The sequence below is a fragment of the Oncorhynchus masou genome, chromosome 14 (assembly GCF_036934945.1).
Source record: "Oncorhynchus masou masou isolate Uvic2021 chromosome 14, UVic_Omas_1.1, whole genome shotgun sequence".
NCBI lineage: Eukaryota > Metazoa > Chordata > Actinopteri > Salmoniformes > Salmonidae > Oncorhynchus > Oncorhynchus masou.
The window spans coordinates 14,069,616-14,092,126 of record NC_088225.1 but is presented as its reverse complement, the minus strand read 5'-3'; the positions used below and the strand labels follow the sequence as shown (position 1 = coordinate 14,092,126).

The 22,511-nt window shown below is 41.9% G+C and overlaps 1 protein-coding gene and 1 long non-coding RNA gene across 9 annotated transcripts; both read left to right on the top strand.

Moving 5' to 3' along the window:
- Positions 1-2,990: 2,990 nt before the first annotated feature.
- LOC135553734 (uncharacterized) lies at positions 2,991-5,967 on the top strand. The gene is made up of 4 exons (XR_010457627.1): positions 2,991-3,059; positions 3,159-3,227; positions 3,375-4,297; positions 4,638-5,967. It is a non-coding gene; the product is annotated as an uncharacterized LOC135553734 (long non-coding RNA).
- Positions 5,968-9,360: 3,393 nt separating this feature from the next.
- On the top strand, positions 9,361-22,317 carry pik3r6b (phosphoinositide-3-kinase, regulatory subunit 6b). Of its 8 annotated transcripts, none has more exons than XM_064986573.1 (20): positions 9,361-9,546; positions 11,366-11,449; positions 11,665-11,751; positions 11,911-12,002; positions 12,134-12,202; positions 12,485-12,620; positions 12,774-12,843; positions 13,127-13,304; positions 13,440-13,584; positions 16,491-16,577; positions 16,692-17,055; positions 17,335-17,428; positions 17,557-17,676; positions 17,857-17,967; positions 19,841-19,946; positions 20,060-20,133; positions 20,369-20,459; positions 20,557-20,609; positions 20,911-21,011; positions 21,164-22,317. In XM_064986573.1, exons 2-20 carry the CDS (start codon positions 11,437-11,439, stop codon positions 21,312-21,314), a joined length of 2,142 nt encoding a protein of 713 aa, XP_064842645.1. In that variant the 5' UTR covers positions 9,361-9,546; positions 11,366-11,436; the 3' UTR covers positions 21,315-22,317. The 8 variants fall into 8 exon arrangements, with proteins under 8 accessions (XP_064842645.1, XP_064842641.1, XP_064842644.1 ...); XM_064986569.1 differs by having other exon boundaries at positions 11,366-11,453; XM_064986572.1 differs by having other exon boundaries at positions 9,361-9,550.
- Positions 22,318-22,511: the final 194 nt, after the last annotated feature.

The following is a 22,511-nucleotide window of genomic DNA, read 5'->3' as shown; positions in this document are numbered from 1 at the left end:
TTCTGCATCTACTTCATATGTCATATCGCTGGGTCTGACTTTAAGGCTTCAAATGTGCTTTACAGTTTCAGTTGACCAGAAGTTCTCAATGTTATGCAATTTTTAGACATTATAATCTGTCCAATACTTAGATAGAAGTAGGCCTACTTAATTACTTTGACAAGCTGTCAATCTCTTGACAAGATGTCAAATGAGGTAAATGTATTTGAAATGCCCTGTCCTCATACCACCACAATGCCAACTACCTCCTCAACATGGCTTTCATTCAGTTCTTGTTTAGCTACACATGCTTACTTTTAGTCATCCACAGAACAAACACTTGTGGTTGCAAGTAATTAAGAAACAAACGCCAATGTTGTTCAACTACTGAAAATCCTGTGATGCTTCTGCAGGAGATGATCTAAAATGGAGCACACCTCGTGCACAGAGGACCGTATGCACCACACCCTGGACAGGTGCCTTTATGGCCTGGGCCACAGCTCTCCCAACACACAGCCCTGGAACGGTAAGCCTCATCACTTAGATTTACTGATCTAATGGTCTTTGAAAAGCACATCTCTTAAAAAAGGAAGTTCAGTCATCTCAAAATCCAAATGTAATCTCCGAATATGATTAATCAGTGTGAAATTTCACCACTTTCACGTCTGAATGGTAATGAATGTGGTGCATTGGTTATGTAGTCAATCATCTGTATTTTCATTCATAAAAAAATACTCCCATTGTTGTGAAACAGTGTTAAAATGTTGGGTCATCTAGTTTCGCCATGAGTCAAACGGGAAAGGAAAGAGGTGACACATAGGTCACACGTCAAACAGGAAATTTAGATAATTTCTAGGACATTTCTAGGGCCTAAGTCACTCAAAATGAACAAATCTATGAAGCATCAGGCTCTATCACAGCACTCCTGAGTGACAATCAAGCAATAAGGCACGAGGGGGTGTGGTACAGTGCCTTGCAAAAGTATTCACCCCCTTGGTTTTTTTCCTATTTTGTTGCATTACAACCTGTAATTTAAATTGATTTTTATTTGGATTTCATGCAATGGACATACACAAAATAGTCCAAATTGGTGAAGTGAAATAAATAAAAATATATATAATTAAAATGGAAAAGTGGTTTGTGCATATGTGTTCAACCCCTTTGCTAAGTAGCCCGAAAATAAGATCTGGTACAACCAATTAACTGCAGAAGTCACATAATTAGTTAAATAAAGTCCACCTGTGTGCAATCTAAGTGTCACATGATCTGTCACATGATCTCAGTATATATACACCTGTTCTGAAAGGCCCCAGAGTCTGCAACACCATTAAGCAAGGGGCAACACCAGGCAAGCAGCACCATGAAGATCAAGGAGCTATCCAAACAGGTCAGGAACAAAGTTGTGGAGAAGTACAGATCAGGGTTGGGTTATAAAACAATATCAGAAACTTTGAACTTCCTAAGGAGCACCATTAAATCCAATTTAAAAACAATTGAAAGAATATGGCACTACAACAAGCCTGCCAAGAGAGGGCCACCCACCAAAACTCATAGAGCAGGCAAGGAGGGCATTAATCAGAGAGGCAACAAAGAGACAAAATATAACCCTGAAAAAGCTGCAAACGCTCCACAACGGAGATTGGATTATCTGTCCATAGGACCACTTTAAGCCGTACACTCCACAGAGCTGGGCTTTACGGAAGAGTGACCAGAAAAAAGCCATTGCTTAAAGAAAAGAATAAGCAAACATGTTTGGTGTTCGCCAAAAGGCATGTGGGAGACTCCCCAAACATATGGAAGAAGGTACTCTGGTCAGATGAGACTAAAATTGAGCTTTTTGGCCATCAAGGAAAACACTATGTCTGGCAAAAACCCAACACCTCTCATCACCCTGAGAAAATCATCCCCACAGTGAAGCGTGGTGGCAGCATCATGCTGTGGTGATGTTTTTTATCGGCAGGGACTGGGAAACTGGTCAGAATTGAAGGAATGATGGATGGTGCTAAATACAGGGAAATTCTTGAGGGAAACCTGTTTCAGTCTTCCAGAGATTTGAGACCCTAAGCATACTGCTAAAGCAACACTCGTTGTTTAAGGGGAAACATTTAAATGTCTTGGAATGGCCTAATCAAAGCCCAGACCGCAATCCAATTGAGAATCTGTGGTATGACTTAAAGATTGCTGAACACCAGCAGGAACCCATCCAACTTAAAGGAGCTGGAACAGTTTTGCCTTGAAGAATGAGCAAATATCTCAGTGGTTAGATGTGTCAAGCTTATAGAGACATACCTCAAGAGACTTGCAGCTGTAATTTCTGCAAAAGGTGGCTCTACAAAGTATTGACTTTGGGGGGTGAATAGTTATGCACGCTCAAGTTTTAATTTTTTAGTTTTATTTCTTGTTTGTTTCACAAGAGAAAATATTTTGCATCTTCAACGTGGCAGGCATGTTTGTGTAAATCAAATGATACAAATCCCCCCAAATCTATTTTAATTCCAGGTTGTAAGGCAACAAAATAGGAAAAATGCCAAGGGGGGTGAATACCTTTGCAAGCCACTATACATGGCCAACGGCTGTTCTTACGTACGACACATCACGGAGGGCCTGGATACAACCATTAGCTGTGGTATATTGGCCATATACCACAAACCCCCGAGGTGCCTTATTGCTATTATAAACTGGTTATCAATGTAATTAGAGCAGTAAATGTAAGTGTTTTGTCATACCCATGGTATACGATCTCATATACCACGGCTGTCAGCCAATCAGCATTCAGGGCTGGAACCACCCAGTTTGTAATGTGATATAAGTACTTTACATTTGTACACAACCCCTTAAATAAACTGGTATTAAATATGGACAGCACCGTGTCAATTTTATGTACACAGTGTGATTGTTTGGATTCGACCACCATTCCTACTGAAAGGGGAAGTAAGAAAGTATATTTGTCCTACATCGTGTGTTTGTCTGTGTGTTTAGCTGACCTGTGTATAAACCGCTGTAGTTTAGAGGAACTAGTGAAGAGAGATCCACGAAACTTCATCATCAAGCTGCAGCAGATTCTGAGGAAAACACGGGAGGTATGGCTCTCCATGTAATGAACTGTTCTACATCTGTGTAATTTACTGTAGCTGTAATGTAGCTGTAATGTAGCTGTAATGTAATTCTATATTCTGTAGGTTCTTGAACAGTCCCAGGATGAGGTGGTGGTCCCACTGGCTCTCCTGTTCTCTTCCACTCTTCTGCAGGTGAGCCCAGATACAGTAGACCGCCACACCACGGAAACTCATCCTCACCACCAACCATGACCAGAAACCCACGTGAGGACAGACTCAGTCCAGTCCAATGTACCGTAGTTCTCAGATGATCCAGTAAGTATCTCTCCTCTGTTTCAGACCCCTCACTTCTCCTCTGACTCTGGGGTGCTGCAGGATGCCTGTGAGGTGTTCCACTGTTTCCTGTCCTGGCCTGAGCCCTGCTGCAGCGCCAGCCGACACCTGCTCTCCCTCATCCAGCAGGAGCTCAGGGTGCCAGGTAATTGAACCCTAGACTATACAGCCTTCCTGTTGGTCTGGGTCTCATTTCATCTGTCACTTGTCACTGTCCTGATTCAAGTTCCATTTTCTTCCACATGGAGGCACTATTGTTTAAACCAGGGATCTCCAACACTACCATCCTGTAGGTTTTCACTCCAACCCTAATCTAGCACACCTGATTATAATAATCAGCTGGTTGATAAACTGAATCAGGATAGTTACTGGAGTTGGATCAAAAACCTACAGGAGGGTAGTTCTCCAGGGACAGGGTTGGAGAGCCCTGGTTTAAACAATACAAAAGGTAACGCCATCACTTATACTGTATTTCCACCAGGTATCTAATTTCAAAGACTAGTGAGAGAACAGGGCTTGACCACCACCACCAATCACTCCAAAACTATGTATGTCAACACAGACCATCCGTGATTAAATCATTCAACATTGCTCCAACTTGAAACATTTAAACACAAACCACTGTTCTCCTCTTTGTTGTGTGTGTGTGTTCATAATGTATGTGTGTGTTCATAATGTATGTATGTGTGTGTTCATAATGTATGTGTGTGCTCATAATGTATGTGTGTGTTCATAATGTGTGTGTCACTGTATTAGGACGGTATTGTTAATGAGCCTAGGTGAGGATGTCCCTCCCGAGCTCATGTCTGTCTCTGAGCAGCTGAGTGGTGTCTGTCACTCCCAGAGGGACACCTCCATCACCCTGATCAAACATGCCTTCTGCCCTGGGGACCAAGTACCCCCTCCAGATACTGCATCATGCACTGCAGGTATGTCCTATTATATGTGATTCCTAAATGATGTGTTCACAGTGTCACGTCTGCTCCCGCTCTTCCCACCCTTGGCGCTTGAGGATGCCAGGCTGCCCTGCATCACCCACTCCTGCCATCTATTATGCACACCTGCCTTTCCTCTTCACGCGCATCAGCGATATTGGACTCACCTGTTTATTACCTCCCCTATATTTATCCGTTCCCCTGCTCTGTTCCCTGCTGCTGCATTCATTTTATTTTTTTCCATGTTACTCGTTTGCTGATGCTGTTCCTGTCTCGTTCCATGTCTGTTCCTTATTAAATATTTGACTCACCGTACCTGCTTCATCTGGAGCAGCTTGTGACTGCAGTAACAGAGGCCCTGGAGACAGCAGCCTCTACACGGGACCCAGACGCAGCCAGAGAGAGTGCATTGCAGAGCCTGAAGGGGCTGGTGGAGAGAATTTGCATACCCCCTCCAGACTGCCATACAGGCCCTGGTGAGAGAATTTTACTACATGCGTCATCATAATCTCACCATCTGAGGGGTTCCTGGAACAGATAAGCTGGTCAACTTTGGGCAAACAGGACTGACTGGAGATGATTAGAGACGGATGAGGAAGTCAAATGTTGAGTAATGAGAAACTCAGTGGCACATACAATGCTTGATCCTACTTGATCTGATTTAGTCTTGGTTGTTTCTCTTATTATTGGGAAATGTCCATACACTGACGCTGCCCTTAGCCAAATGTCACATGTACTCCTGGGATAAGGACAACTTAGGTAATGAGCTTTTCAAGTTGCTTCTTTCTCCATATCCAAGACAGTAAATTTCAAACCCATACTGTAAAATCTGTATAGCCTTTGTCTGTGGATTGTCAATTATGTAATTCTGTGTATTCGTTCAGACATTTTAAAAGACATTCTTCAGAGTGAGCTGGACCGGCTCCCAGTCTTTAACCTTTACAGAGACAAGGGAGAGGAGGAAGAGGAAACAGAGGAGGAAACAATAAAGAACCGAGACACAGACCACCGGATCTCCACTGTGTCCACCTGCTCCAGACTATGTTCTCCAGCTACTCCCTGACCTCCAGCTTGTCTGTGCCCTCCACCCTGTCTGTATGTCTGAAAAACATCAGTCATGTGGACTCAATCATCCATTTACTGGTGTAGACAGATGTGCCTGTATTGAATTTCCTTGTATCCTACAATGTTTCACAGTGTATCTGAATACAGTGTTGAGATGTAGTACCAGTCAAAGGTTGACACACCTACACATTCAAAGGTTTTTCTTAACTTTTACTATTTCATACATTGTAGAATAATAGTGAAGACATCACAACTATGAAATAACACATCATCGAACCCTGGAATGACTAGGTGTGTCCAAACTTAGAATACACAAGGTGCAATACCGAAATTTGGTTGTGCATCAGCTATTTCTCTTGGTACTGTATATCAGTCACTCAATTTGATTGATAAATTAGTATAGCCATCATCTAAACTTGTAGTAATCATGGTCGAATTCCGACCCTTTACTCAGGGGCCCCCATTGGTTCTGACTTAGCATATGTGGACAACTACAAATACCGAGGTGTCTGGCTAGACTATAAACTCTCCTTCCAGACTCATATTAAGCATCTCCAATCCAAAATTAAATCTAGAATCGGCTTCCTATTTTGCAATAAAGCCTCCTTCACTCACGTTGCCAAACATACCCTCGTAAAACTGACTATCCTACCGATCCTCGACTTCAGCGATGTCATTTACAAAATAGCCTCCCAACACTCTACTCAGCAAACTGGATGCAATCTATCGCAGTGCCATCCGTTTTGTCACCAAGCCCCATATACCACCCACCACTACTAACAAATTGATATCGTTAGTCACTCGAACTCAGATATCATATTTCATGGCAAAATGTGTAGAAATGCAGGAAATTATCTTTAAAAAATGACAAATATTTCTCCACCCTATGGGGAAATGTGTAGAATTACAGGAAATTATATCTAAAACTGCACATTTGTCTCTCCACCACATGGCACAATTTGTAGAATTGCATGAACTTACAGATGTAGGATCTTAATTTGACTCTTTTCTTGCTGAGAATTGTCCTAACAGCACAGATCATGGAAATTGAAAAAACATGTGTATTGGCTTACCTTGACTAACTCGTATCCCTCTCATCCTTGACCTCTCCCCTCAGTAGATCTCCAGGTCAGAGGTGAAGGTGGACAAGGTCCAGGTGAGGGGTGGCAGTGGGACCACCTTCCCTGTGTGTCTAGACCAGGATGAGAAGAAGATCATCCAAAGTGTCATCAGGTACAGTATCAATTAAACCAACCACAGGCCTAATCATGTGCTGCCAATATACAGTATATTACAGAATTATTTTACTTGACATGTTGCTGACCCAATAATTATTCTGTTGTTGTGCAGGTGTGAGGTGTCGTTGTGCTGTAAACCAGGCAGCGGTTCTGACTGGAGGTCTCACAGGAGCCGGCCTGCTCAGGTCCAGCCGCTGCACCCCTCCTTCTGCTCCCTGCTCTGCCTGCCCATCACCTCCTTCTGCCCCCTGCTCTGCCTGCCCATCACCTCCTTCTGCTCCCTGCTCTGCCTGCCCATCACCTCCTTCTGCTCCCTGCTCTGCCTGCCCATCACCTCCTGTGGCTCTCAACCGTCATAAAACACTGGACTAGGCTACTTTCTCTCCTAAACCACTCAGACATAAACACCCACATGTCCTAATAATAATGTATTCCATTTAGCATGAAGCTTTTATCCAAAGCAAGATACAGTCATGTGTACATACAGTTGAAGTTGGAAATTGACATACATCTTAGCCAAATACATTTCAACTCAGTTTTTCAAAATTCCTGACATTTAATCCCAGTAAAAATGCCCTGTTTTAGGTCAGTTAGGATCACCACTTTATTTTAAGAATGTGAAAAGTCAGAATAATAGTAGAGAGAATGCCTTATTTCAGCTTTTATTTCTTTCATCACATTCCCAGTGGGTCAAAAGTTTACATACACTCAAGTAGTATTTGGTAGCATTGCCTTTAAATTGTTTAACTTGGGTCAAATGTTTTGGGTAACCTTCCACAAGCTTCCCACAATAAGCTGGGTGAATTTTGGCCCATTCCTCCTGACAGAGCTGGTGTAACTGAGTCAGGTTTGTAGGCCTCCTTGCTCGCACATGCTTTTTCAGTTCTGCCCACACATGTTCTATAGGATTGAGGTCAGGGCTTTGTGATGGCCACTCCAATACCTTGACATTGTTGTCCTTAAGCCGTTTTACCACAGCTTTGGAAGTATGTTTAAGGTCATTGTCCATTTGGAAGACCCATTTGCGACCAGGCTTTAACTTCCTGACTGATATCTTGAGATGTTGTTTCAATATATCCACCTAATTTTCCTTCCTCATGAGGCCATGTATTTTGTGAAGTGCACCAGTGCCTCCTGCAGCAAGCACCCCCTCAACATGATGCTGCCACCCCCATGCTTCACGGTTGGGATGGTGTTCTTTAGCTTGCAAGCCTCCCCTTTTCCCTCCAAACATAACAATGGTCATCATGGCCAAACCATTCTATTTTTGTTTCATCAGGCCAGAGGACATTTCTCCAAAAAGTACGATCTTTGACCCCATGTGCAGTTGCAAACCGTAGTCTGGCTTTTTTTTTTATGGCGGTTTTGGAGCAGTGGCTTCTTCCTTGCTGAGTGGCCTTTCAGGTTATGTAAATGTAGGACTCGTTTTACTGTTGATATAGATACTTTGTACCTGTTTCCTCCAGCATCTTCACAAGGTCCTTTGTTGTTGTTCTGGAATTGATTTGCACTTTTCGCACCAAAGTACGTTCATCTCTAGGAGACAGAACGTGTCTCCTTCCTGAGCGGTATAATGGCTGCATGGTCCCATGGTGTTTATACTTGCGTACTATTGTTTGTACAGATGAACATGGTACCTTCAGGCATTTAGAAATTGCTCCCAAGGATGAACCAGACTTGTGGAGGTCTACAATTTTTTTATTCTGACTGATTTCTTTTGATTTTCCCATGATGTCAAGCAAAGAGGTACTGAATTTGAAGGTAGGCCTTGAAATACATCCACATGTACACCTCCAATTGACTCAAATGATGTCAATTAGCCTATCAGAAGCTTCTAAAGCCATTACATAATGTTCTGTAATGTTCCAAGCTGTTTAAAGGCACAGTAAACTTAGTGTATGTAAACTTCTGACCCACTGGAATTGTGACACAATGAATTATAAGTGAAATAATCTGTAAACAATTGCTGGCAAAATGACTTGTGTCATGCAGAAAGTATATGTCCTAACCAACTTTCCAAAACTATAGTTTGTTAACAAGAAATTTCTGGAGTGGCTGGAAAACAAGTTTTAATGACTCCAACCTAAGTGTATGCAAACTTCTGACTTCAACTGTACATTTTATGTATGGTCCTGGTAATCAAACCCAGTACCCTGGTGTAGTGCCCTGCTCTACCAACTGAGCTGCAGAGGACGTTGTATTGTTTTGCTCATCTGGTGTTCTGTGTACTGTAATAGTCAACTCAGTCAAAAATATTTTGGCTGCATTATCTTTTCTCCTGTTTTATTTTTTGACAACCTTGAGTGGATGCCTTGTGATGCATTGTACTTGTGTGAGGATGTCTAGACTAGACGAAGGGGATTTTACTGTTGTGGTGCTGTGAGAAAATGTGTTTCACTCAAGATATTGTTCAGTCCTCATGGGCTTCCATGGGCATTGCTAGCAGTGCACTGTACATTTCTTATCATGTCTGAAGATTCATTAATTGAAATGTTCTCTATGCTATAGTGTCAACATTTAATTTTTCAACTATGAATGGCCCTGTAGACTCCTCAGTCCTCATTGACAAGTGTACAACTTGAATAAATACATATATTTAAATAAATAAATCATATTTAACAGGATTCCATGCTGTTTAATTTATTTCAGCTAAGCAATAACATAAAGGAAGTGAACATTGTGCCGCGCGTCAACCTTCCTACATATTACAAAGAAGGTGTGGCCAAATATATTGTTTAAGTGTCTGTAGTTTACTCGATTAGCCAGGAGGGCTGACGTGCGACCCACGTAACTAGAGGGGCTACTTGATAGAATGTGGATAGTGAATTGTCTTTTTTACCAAACGTCCATCTACGAAAACAACGCTGTACCGTGTAGCTGCTGCTGTTCATCAGTCAATTCGTCCACATCCAGTGTCAGCGTACAGTGACAACATGCAAGGCAGGTGCGTCTCTGTAGGATTGCTACTGTATCATTGTATTATAGGCTATACTGTAATAGTGTATTTGCACCTGTAAAGCAGACTTTTGCGATAGTGTTGTTATAGTGTTTGCTGCAATGTAGAGTTTGCTGTTTTTACATCTAGAACTCTAATACATATATGTTACTTTTAATGATCTCAGTCATAGATACCTGCACATTGATATCAATGTCACTGTTGCTTATGACAAGTTTTTTGTAAATAGCCTAGGTCAGCAATAGTTTATATGTAAGCTTATGCTGAGCCAGTCAACTGGGTTCCCAAGGGAGTTTTTCACGCTAGGCTTACACTTTTGAAAGTTCACTTCAGTGACAAATTACTTAAATTATATACAATTAGACTAGGATGAATTGAAAGAAACAAACTTTGAGTCTACTTTGAAAGTAGGAAGCATTACTAGCGCAATGACAGTGAATTACACTAAACTTGTATCTGGAATTTGGTGGAAGGAGGACTGATTGATTGTAATTTCTCATGCGTTCAGCATTCACATGTGCATTGTGTCAATTGCATAGAGAACTCAATAGTTCTGAAAATATTTGTCATAGAAGAAGAGGAAGTCTCTCATTAATCCAGAAATCATTCTGATCTGTGTAGTTAATAAATATTTTAATTATTGGTCTTTCTGCCTTTCAATTTGTCAGAGAGTACTTCTCAGTTTATAACTTGTCGTAATGCTCTCTACACCCACACATTTCTGTAGACAGGAAACAGGTTAATTCTGGCCTCGGGAAGTGTGAGCTGAGGAGGCTAAATGTACTGTACCCTGTGTTGATGCGGAACTGCAGCATTAGACCGTTTGAGTTTGTATGAATGTAATAGGGTTTTCATGTACGTTTGTAAATTACATCAATACATCAATTAAAATTTGTTTATATAATTTCTCCCAAACTTTCCCTGTATCGACTTTGGTGTCTGATAGGTTAGGTGCCTCTTATCAAGTGAATTATCAGAAAGTCTTCATGTTTTTATGAGTTGAGGAGAAGTCCCCCCACCTTCTGTTCCTTGGTTGTCTTAGAGTGCATTTGGAAAATATTCAGACCCCTTCACTTTTTTCCACATTTTGTAACATTACAGCCTTATTCTAAAATTGATTAAATCGATTTTTCCCTCATCAATCTACACACAATATCCCAGAATGACAAAGCAAAAATGTTTTGTTTTTTTATGTTTGCAAATATATTGTAAATGTGAAATATCACATTTACATAAGACCATTTACTCAGTCATTTTTTTGGTTGCCTTTACCTCCCTTATCTCACCCCATTTGCTCACATCGTATATAGACTTATTTTTCTACTGTATTATTGACTGTATGTTTGTTTTACTCCATGTGTAACTCTGTGTTGTTGTATGTGTCGAACTGCTTTGCTTTATCTTGGCCAGGTCGCAATTGTAAATGAGAACTTGTTCTCAACTAGCTTACCTGGTTAAATAAAGGTGAAATAAATAAAAAATAACATTTTTGTTGAAGCACCTTTGGCAGTGATTACAGCATCATGTCTTCTTGGGTGTGACGTTACAAGCTTGGCACATCTGTATTTGGGATCCTCTCAAGCTCACAGCTATTTTCAGGTCTTTCCAGAGATGTTCAATCGTGTTCAAGTCCGGGCCCTGGCTGGGCCACTCAAGGACATTCAGAGACTTGTCCCAAAGCCACTCCTGCATTGTCTTAGCTGTGTGCAATTTTAGTCAAGGGGTCTGAATACTTTCCAAAAGTACTGTAAATCCACTGTATACAGTACATGTGGTGTAATCAACCTCTGCTCCATTATCTAGGTGGGAACCATGATGCTGAAATGTGATGTTTGACCTCCAAATTCTCTTGGGATGAATAAGAAAACAACCCCATGGAACCCTCCAGTAGGTAAACGCTCACTTACTCAGTCTTTGAACTCATACAGTATTTAAATGATTTATGTATACTTTGCTCTTTACTGTTGTTTGTCCCTTTTAATTACGTGGGTAGACTGATGTCTAGTAGTAAGAATCCCCACACATAGGACCACTGTGTTTTTAAACAGAGCTGCTATCTTGTCTAAATATGACATTTGATGTTAATAACTATATTATTGTAGCTTCCAGTATGTCGTCAGCACTGGAGGCCAGTATGTACAACAGTATCCAGGCCATCCTCAGACAGGCTGCCTCCTCATGCAACAAAGGTACATTATCAGTGCATACAACAATAAAAAGTCAACGATTATCACATTCATCAGTATGTGGCATAATTATCTATTATACAATATTAATAGTATTACACAATGTAATAGACTTGAGGACATTATGTGGTCAATTCAGCAGCCTTGTTTGACTTCCTGAAGGCATGCTGAGGTGGACTCTTCATAAGAAGGTGGAGACCCATCCATCTAACAGTGTCTCACTGGTCAGGGTTCTGGTCAAAGAGCTAGAGAAGGTTGGTCTGACACTACCAGAGTATTCTGTTCTTGCAGAATGACACATGGCATGCCCTTTGTCTTCAGAAGAACAATTGGCCATTTTAATTGTCAGTTTGATGATGAAAGCTTCCTTCATTTGTTGATTCAGGTGGAGAGGCTTGACTATAAGATGCATGTCATTCCATTGCTTCACACTCTCAACTACGTTATTATTCAGGTCAGATTCATTTATCCTACCTTCATCTGAAATAACCTTCATCAGGGAGTAGCTGTCCTGTATTACTGACGTCTAGTTTACTGTGTTATTTCCACGTATCATATTTCTTGTGTTGATTTCCTGGTTATCTTTATCCTGCTTAGAATAATTGTATTGTTCCTTGTTTGTTATATCTTTGGATGCCCTATTCAAACTTTGTGATGTTTGTTTTTACTTTCCAATCAGCTCTGATGTTTGTATCTGATTGTGAAGGCTGCTCTTTTTATTCCTGTGTATCGGCAGCAGTCTAGCCACATTCCATGTAACCTGTTTCAGAGAGTATATGAGTGCTTCAAAAGGCTCCTAACACTTCCAGAGCCCTACTGTACTATCGCACTGAGATACATGAGAAGCATAAAGATGGAGCAGATCACACCAGGTACTCATCACTAGCACTTTACACTTAACATAGTGGCATGTAATGAAGCACATTTTAATTATATGAATACAGTATAGAGTTCTCCCAACATTTATTTACCTTACTCCATTTGTTCTGCTAAAGCTCCCTCCCTTACAATAACTTCCTCCACAGGAGCTTTGTATCAGAGAAGGGTAATTGCTGAGCAGAGCCTAAAGAACAAACATTTCCCCCAGCAGGAAAGGTGAATTTAAAACACCCACGAACACATATGCCATCAGAAGATATTTTACACTCCCCACTGAAGTCAGTTTGTAGTCACCAGCAACAGCTGACTAATTTAGTCATGGTCATTTCTCATAAGGTGAGGGTGGGGGGTTGTTAGCTTATGTGTGAACTTGGGTGTCACTTTCCCTTTCACAAACTGATGCTTGTAAATGAGGACTTTCCCGTCAGCTACTCTGAGGTTGTGCGGTATCCACAATAGCTGTGCTGACTGGCTGCCCCTCTGACTGTGTCCACTGTAGGGTATTTGTGTTTGCAGACCCGGCTGTGTTCTCAGGGTCCCTTTGGCAGGCGGTGAGGGCAGACCTGGTGCTGGCCGGCCCCCAAAGTGACACACTGGCAAGACGGGTACTACTGCACACTCTGCAGGCTGGACTGGGGAAGGCCTGTCATGGTCCCATACTGACTCAAGCTCTGGAGGTGAGGGAGGTCAATGGGCTGTGATGATATGAGACGTTTGGATTAATTGATTTCATATCTTGGTATTTGTGTGCATCAGATGGATAATGAATTCACGTGTGTGCCTGCGGGCGTGCATGTGTGTGTGTGCCGCAGGATTTAGGAGAAGATGTGGAGCAGTACTTCCAGGAGGTGGTGTTAGCTGTAGAGCAGAGTATAGAGAACGGCGAGGCAGGCCGTGACCAGCACAAAACCAGGCTACAGCACATCTACAGTGACATCCTGACCTCTGCTAACCAAGGTGTGTGTAAAGGAGGATAGGGTTGGGCGGTATACAGATTTTCCTATCGGCATACCGTCCTTACGGTATTACAGGTTTAGTACACAAGGGGGCACCAGAAATCCCATTGGGCGTCTATTACCATAATGCTAACTAAATTAACACGTCATAGTGAATTTCCATGAAGGCTGCTAGCTAAATATGCTAACAAACGCAAAAATTGCAAAGACAGGCAATCCAGCTCATAAAGTTATACATACACTACCAGTCAAAAGTTTGGACACCTGCTTATTCCAGGGTTTTTCTTTATTTTTTACTATTTTCTACATTGTAAAATAGTAGTAAAGACTCAGAACTATGAAATAACACATATGGAATCATGTAATAACCAAAAAAGTGTTAAACAAATCTCAATGTATTTTATATTTGAGATTCTTCAAAGTAGCCATCCTTTGCCTTGATGACAGCTTTGCACACTTTTGGCATTCTCTCAACAAGCTTCATGAGGTAGTCACCTGGAATGCATTTCAATTAACAGGTGTGCCTTGTTAAAAGTTCATTTGTGGAATTTCTTTCCTTCTTAATGCATTTGAGCCAATCAGTTGTGTTGTGACAAGGTAGGTTTGGTATACAGAAGTTAGCCCTATTTGTTAAAAGACCAAATAAGGCAAGAACAGCTCAATAAGCAAAGAGAAAAGACAGTCCATAATTACTTTAAGACATGAAGGTCAGTCAATCCGGAAAATGTCAAGAACTTTGAAAGTTTCTTCAAGTGCAGTTGCAAAAACCATCAAGCGCTATGATGAAACTGGCTCTCATGAGGACCGCCACAGGAAAGGAAGACCCAGAGTTACCTCTGCTGCGGAGGATAAGCCCAAATAAATGCTTCACGGAGTTCAAGTAACAGACACAGGCCAAGAAACATGAGCATTGGACATTAGACCAGTGGAAATCTGTCCTTTGGTCTGATTAGTCCTAATTTGAGAGCTTTGTTTCCAACCGACGTGTCTTTGTGAGACACAGAGTAGGTGAACAGATGATCTCTGCATGTGTGGTTCACACCGTGAAGCATGGAGGAGGAGGTGTGAAGGTGTGGGGGTGCTTTACTGGTGATACTGTCAATGATTAATTTAGAATTCAAGGCACACTTAACCAGCATGTCTACCACAGCATTCTGCAGCAATACGCCATCCCATCTGGTTTTAACTTAGTGGGACTATTATTTGTTTTTCAACAGGACAATGACCAAACTCTCCTCCAAGCTGTGTAAGGCCTATTTGACCAAGAAGGAGAGTGATGGAATGCTGTATCAGATGACATGGCCTCCACAATCACCCAACCTCAACCCAATTGAGATGGTTTGGGATGAGTTGGACCGCAGAGTGAAGGAAAAGCAGCCAACAAGTGCTAAACATAGAGTGGCTACTTCAAAGAATCTCAAATATAAAATATATATTGATTTGTTCAACACTTCTTTGGTTACTACCTGATTCCATATGTGTTATTTCATAGTTTTGATGTCTTCACCGTTATTCTACAATGTAGAAAATAGTAAAAAATAAAGAAAAACCCTTGAATGAGTAGGTGTGTCCAAACTTTTGACTAGTACTGTATATAGGTAGGAGCTACCGAATGTCATTTTCGTGAGTTTGGACATTTTACAAGTGAATGTGAATGACAGACATTGTACAAATGAACAAAGTTTTGATGTATGCTTGTTTGAAGGAAGAACAGTTCTGGCTCTGGAGTAGCATGTGTACACATTGTGTCTGTGTGGAGTCTGGAATCGCTAGGGCAATGGGCCTGCCTGCTCTGCTCGGAGAAGAGGGAAGGAGTAGTAGACAGCCAAGAACATAGAGGAGAAAAAACTCAAGGAAATCACGATAGCATTGGCAGCTGTACAGGTTTCTCAAACATGGCAGAAAGCTAACACCATATGATGCCCTGTCACCTTATTAATTCAGCCACTTACTTAGATAACTAGCAAGTTAAACTTAGGGGTCGGGTTAATGAAGAATTCTGCGTTTTTCACGAAGAAAATAAATAACGCATGAGAAATACCTTCATGCGTTTTATAAACGCAGATATAAAATGCTTCTTAATGTCATTTCTGCTCGGCATCAGACTAATTTTGTGCTTCAGTTGCACTTCTCCACTCGGATGAGAATTCACAAAAGGGCATTCTATCAGCAGACAACCTGGTACTTTTCATTTTAGCCTACATTCCTCAGGTAAAATGCTAGATTAACTTAAATCAAAACATTAGGAAATGTAGCTGGCTACATGATAAACATTAGAAATATGTTTAAAAAGACCTTGATTTTTCATAGTAAGCTCATTTAGTTGTGTGGCTGTCAGCCAAATAGTGTTGCACTTCCATTGTCATTTGATTAAAAATTCACCTATTTTCTTACACTAATGCATTTTCTGTGAAGGAAAACTATAGTTGCACACCCCTGTTCACTCTTTTGAAGCAAAAACACTGTTGCCTTTCAAAGTGAAATATAATACCCTTGTCAATACACAGCAGGACTCACCTGCTCCCTCTTTCACCCGTTGTGCTACTTACAAACAACCACGTGACTGGCTTAACTGTTCTGGGGAACTACAGTAAGCTTCATAATGTCAAATAGTGTGACAGGTGAAATGAAGAACACCATCTGCTTTATCTCCTAAGGTATTGCACAAGTTTACTGCAGGTATTTACTTCAAGAATAGCTACAAATATTAAAATGTATTGAAAACCTTCAAAGAAATAGTTTTGACGGTATTGAAAAACCATCCCGTGGCCATTTCCAAATACCCCGGCATACGGTGTTTATTGTATACCACTGAAGGCTAAAGGAGAATAATGAAAGAGATTTGCTGACTGTGACAAATAGGATATTCACTGTTTATTGTGTTATGTTCACTCTCTCTCTGTTCAGACCCAAAGGCCCATGGCTCTCTTTCTAACACTCCATTGCCCTCGCCAGAGATTCACTTCCACCTTTGGACAAATGAAGAGGAGCTGTGTGAGTCAACGTTAGAGAACCTTAGTTTCTAGGGTATTATAAAGACTTGAAAATTCTGTCAAATCAGACTAATAGATAGTGTGGCAATCTTGAATCTTTCATATTTTTCTATAGGGAGTGAGCTGGTGAACTTCACCCTCAACGTTTCCACCTCTGAGCGGAACTCTATGTACCAGGAGGAGGAAGAGGAGGATGTTTCTAAGAGGGTTTCCCTCCTGTCTGTTGATAGCGGAATAGAGAAGGACCTGTCTGACATGGAGGAGAGGGAACAGAGGAATCCATTCACCCGGTCACGGTCACCGTGTTTCAGAGGGAGAATGAAGCCAGAAGACAAAATGGCTCTGGTACAGGAAAACATCAAGGGGCCCACCTGTAGCACCCCTCTCCCTAAAGAGGAGGGGAACCTTACCGCACGCATAGTGGTGATGGGAGACGACAGGGTGCTCGGGAGACTGGCCAAGGCGTATCACTCCATCCGGTAGGAAGTACTTCTACTGTCCCTTAATGTCCCTTAATACCTAGTTTCATCCTCATACATTTGAAATTCAGTTTTTATCCAAAGTGACTTACAGTCATGCATGCATACATTTTTATGTATGGGTAGTGCTGGAAGTTGAACCCACTATCCTGGCGTTGCAAACACCATGCTCTACTAACTGAGAGACAGAGGACTACTGTACACTGCAATTAAACTGTAATTCTGTCATTTAGAAATGTGTGTGAACTGTTTTACAATGTGCATTGCTTTTGTGTGCAGAAAAAGGGAGGCAAAACATCTCATCTTGACCAAGAGAGTGAACCTACAGATATACTACATCCCTGTCACTGATGAGCCTATCGTCAATTCACCTGTGAGCAATAATCCATTCCAAAATCCAATAATACCAATCATGTAAAATAAACATCCATCTCATGCTGCACATGTACAGTAACCGTTATGATTTGCTAGGTTATGGAACCAGTCTTTTCTCTTTTTCAGGAAAACACATCACAAGTTGGAGACAGGTTGTCTCTAGCCTCGTTCTTAGGAAGGGTCGATCCCTGGTACGAAAGCAACATCAACAGTTTGGGAGCCATGATTCCAAAGCTGGCAGGAACGGTAATGAGTCCTCATACATGCATTGTTTTATAAAGTAATCTCATTCTGATCATGATTGTCCAGAAAGATCCATCAAATGGTTTCAAGGATACCTAAATAGAAAGGGGTTTTAAGAGAGAAATAGACATCCAGTCATGTCACAGTGAGACCTAATACTGTGTCTACTATGTGCCATTGCAGCAGGCCAGTCACAGCAGGTCATCAGAACCCAACCACTTCCTTGTGGACGTCCTCTCCTACTACCTTCGCTGTGGCCTACAGCCTGTCCACTTCACACTCTACTCTGTCAAGGTCAGCTCCCTGAGATACATCCACATGTCATAGTCACGTGTGTGCGTGTGTGATAGCAGCAAGATGATACACAAACATATGGCAGCCCATGAATAGTTCATACCGAAGAGTTCATAGCCCAGTATAACATAATGATTACAGTTATCATCAGGGGTTAAATTGGGAATTTGGAGGTTGGAAAGCCCTACTTAATGAAGGGGGGAGTTGAAGTTAGGTTACAGCTAGAGCTAGGGTTAAGTTTGTGGTTGGGGCTAGTAGGGTTAGGGTTGAACCAGAATGTGGATGCAAGGCTTAGGGTTGCCGTTGAGGCTAGGTTTAGGGTTGAACCGGGATGTGGACATGAAGCTCGCATTATGGTTAGGGTTGAGGCTAGGTTTAGGGTTGAACCGGGATGTGGACATGAAGCTAGCATTATGGTTAGGTTTGAGGCTAGGTTTAGGGTTTAACAAGGATGTGGACATGACGCTAGGGTTAGGGTTGTGGTTGAGGGTTAGGGTTTAACAAGGATGTGGACATGAAGCTAGGGTTAGGGTTGTGGTTGAGGGTTAGGGTTTAACAAGGATGTGGACATGACGCTAGGGTTAGGGTTGTGGTTGAGGGTTAGGGTTTAACAAGGATGTGGACATGACGCTAGGGTTAGGGTTGTGGTTGAGGGTTAGGGTTTAACAAGGATGTGGACATGAAGCTAGGGTTAGGGTTGTGGTTGAGGGTTAGGGTTTAACAAGGATGTGGACATGACGCTAGGGTTAGGGTTGTGGTTGAGGGTTAGGGTTTAACAAGGATGTGGACATGAAGCTAGGGTTAGGGTTGTGGTTGAGGGTTAGGGTTTAACAAGGATGTGGACATGACGCTAGGGTTAGGGTTGTGGTTGAGGGTTAGGGTTTAACAAGGATGTGGACATGACGCTAGGGTTAGGGTTGTGTTTGAGGGTTAGGGTTTAACAAGGATGTGGACATGACGCTAGGGTTAGGGTTGTGGTTGAGGGTTAGGGTTTAACAAGGATGTGGACATGACGCTAGGGTTAGGGTTGTGTTTGAGGGTTAGGGTTTAACAAGGATGTGGACATGACGCTAGGGTTAGGGTTGTGGTTGAGGGTTAGGGTTTAACAAGGATGTGGACATGACGCTAGGGTTAGGGTTGTGGTTGAGGGTTAGGGTTTAACAAGGATGTGGACATGACGCTAGGGTTAGGGTTGTGTTTGAGGGTTAGGGTTTAACAAGGATGTGGACATGACGCTAGGGTTAGGGTTGTGTTTGAGGGTTAGGGTTTAACAAGGATGTGGACATGAAGCTAGGGTTAGGGTTGTGGTTGAGGGTTAGGGTTTAACAAGGATGTGGACATGACGCTAGGGTTAGGGTTGTGGTTGAGGGTTAGGGTTTAACAAGGATGTGGACATGAAGCTAGGGTTAGGGTTGTGGTTGAGGGTTAGGGTTTAACAAGGATGTGGACATGACGCTAGGGTTAGGGTTGTGGTTGAGGGTTAGGGTTTAACAAGGATGTGGACATGACGCTAGGGTTAGGGTTGTGTTTGAGGGTTAGGGTTTAACAAGGATGTGGACATGACGCTAGGGTTAGGGTTGTGGTTGAGGGTTAGGGTTTAACAAGGATGTGGACATGAAGCTAGGATTAGGGATGCTGTCATCCTAGGGTACCCAAGCCTTTATCCTAACCTTCTTTTATCATTTTACGTTTTATCCTACCTTCTTCTTTGGACCTGTAAATTGCTGGAGCTTGGCTTTCCCTGTGACCCAAGGTGCAAGAGCCCTGCTTCGAGTAGCTCCGGCTCAATTTAACCACTTGTTATCATTAAGAAAAAAACAACACAATTTCTCCCTAATTTGAGCTTGTTCTTGTTGCCCTGTTGTGTTTTTAGATCTCTGTCTCTGGCCAGACTGGCAGCCCTGTGAACGAGGTGTTTGTGTCCCACCTGGATGCTGAGTTCCCGGAGTTTAAAACACTCAGAGAAAATCTAAAACAAGGTACTGTTGTCACAACTGTGAATGCAGCATGAACCGTGTTGTCAGGACAGGGACAGAAACTAGATGGTCCTGTAACTGAATCTGTTGGTGATTGCATAATGTCTTAACTGCAGAGAGATCTAGTCTGCGACGAACAAGGAAGACACATGGACCCTGTGGAGCGGTGGTTTCTATGAATTACACTAAGGTACTTTCTGAAGCCTTTCTTCCCTATTTGTGTTATAGAGTATTTGATTAGTGGTTAGTGAATGTGTTCATGCTTGGTTAGTGTAGTCACAGTATCATTGTAATAATTTAGGAACAAGTAGTACGCATTTAAATGAAAAGTAACTATGGAAATATCTAGATATCCTTTAAATCTGTATGGCATAATGTCTTAACTACAGTACCAAATGTGCCTGTGTCTCAAATGCTTTCTGCAGGTCTCCTTGAGCAAACAAGAGGTTGTCCAGGGAATGTCAGTCATGACTTGTGGAGTGGTCATCAGTGCAATATCACCCAATGAAACAGAAGGTTTGCATTAAAACATGCAGTAACTACCTAGCGGTTCTCAATAGCAACTTGGTTTCATTACCTCAAATCAGCAATTTGTCATCCCTACTTTCCCTAGGTCTTGATTCCCTAACTGTCCATTTTGACAGTACAAATCCCAGATGCTGCACGGTAAGGATATTTCTGAATGAATGATAATAAATCATTGAGACCCCAGTAATACCATATGGAAAGTACTAAAACTGTCAGTCAGGCAACACACTGCCAGATGTGGTTTCTTGATCTTATCCTCATGTCTCACCTCCAAAGTAGATGATTGATTAAGGCAATTATATATAATGGTAGAGGTTTGATTTGAGCCCATAAATGCAAAAAGGGTAGGCATACAGTACTGCAGTTTGGAGTAACATCACACAATGATTTTTGCTCCTAACCTATCAGGATATTTAATTTGACCATGCTGTGTTGACAGGAGATCAGAACCCAAAACATTAAAATCAGAATCCTGGAGGATAAGACCTTCACTGTTTGTCTGGACAAAGACTGTCGCAGGAAATACACACATGTGCAAAGGTCAGAGATCATACTCATCAGCAATATAATGCCATGATGCTCTACCATCTCTACTATTGATGAATGCTATACAGTAGTTATTTAGTTGTCTTTTACAGAGAATTTCCCTGGGCTCACACTGTAATAACTAAGTAACTAACACTCTTCTACAGCATTGAGATCTCTCCATGTTTGGATCCAGGGTATTGCCTCCAGACAAGTTCCAAGTTCAGTGTGGGAGAGGAGAGGGAGGCGGGGCTGCACAAATACATGTGCAAGATCCTGCCTCTGCCAATCAACACCTTCACTGGCATCAACCACTGAGGGGATTTGATTATTTAGCCCGGGCTCTGTCCCAGGCGTGAGCCAGGTGCTCCGCTCTGGCCAATGGCGAAGTAAGCTCAAAACAAAAGTGACATCGGTTATGAGTAATGAGTAGGATTCTGTGTTTTCACATGCGAAAGGGATTTATTTTGATTAAAAAGTGTTTTATCTGCCTTCCCAATGAAATCTAGTTTGAAAATTCTAACATATATTTTATGAAAAGAGCTGTTGTATGTATTTTTTTAATATTTTTATTATGATCCCCATTAGCTGTTGCAAAAGCAGCAGCTACTTTTCCTGTGTTCCACTCATAACATGTAACATGATATAATACAGAATATTAATAGACAAAAACAGCTCAAGCACAGAACTACATAACAAAAAACATTTTGGAATACACACGTAGCCTACATATCAGTACATACACGCAAACTATCTAGGTGAAATAGGGGGAGGTGTTGTGCCGTGAAGGGTTACTTTATCTGTTTTTTTAAACCAGGTTTGCTGTTTATTTGAGCAGTATAAGATAATGGCTCAATATAATACTGTACGCTTTCTCAAATTTGTTCTGGGTTTGGAGACTGTGAAAAGACCCCTGGTGGCATGTCTGGTTGGGTACGTGTGTGTGTCAGTTGTAGATTGACGATGCAAACAATTTGGGATTTTCAACACAATGTTTCTTATAAAAAGAAGTGATGCAGTCGGTCTCTCCTTTATATCAGCCCTCTGTGTCACGCCTGCGCCCACTCTTACCCCCTGGCACTCGAAGGTGCCAGGCTCTCCAGCAAAGCACACTTCTGCCATCATCACTACACACACCTGCCTTTCCCCCGTCACTCGCGTCAGAGATTTTTGGATTCACCTGGACTCAATCACCTCTGTCATTACCTTCCCGATATTTGTCTGGTTCCCCGCTCTGTTCCCTGCTTCTGCATTAATTGTTGTTTGTCTTTGTTTACCCATGTGCTGACACTGTTCCTGATTAAATGTTTGACTCCCCATACCTGCTTCTCATCTCCAGCATTGGTCATTACACTCTGACTACAATGATAAGCAAGACGTGCCGCTCTGTTCTGGGCCATGTGTTTTGACCATGACAGTTGACAATCTAAGATAACACCAAGTAATTTAGTCTCCTCAACTTGTTCAAAAGCCACACCATTCATTACCAGAGGTTTAGAACTTAGGGAATGATTT

Coding starts and splice junctions, on each gene's coding strand:
- pik3r6b (XM_064986569.1), top strand. CDS start 11,417: ATGAATAAGAAAACAACCCCATGGAACCCTCCAGTAG. Junction 13,585..16,490: donor CCTGACCTCTGCTAACCAAG/GTGTGTGTAAAG, acceptor CTCTCTGTTCAG/ACCCAAAGGCCCATGGCTCT. Junction 20,610..20,910: donor CAAATCCCAGATGCTGCACG/GTAAGGATATTT, acceptor CTGTGTTGACAG/GAGATCAGAACCCAAAACAT.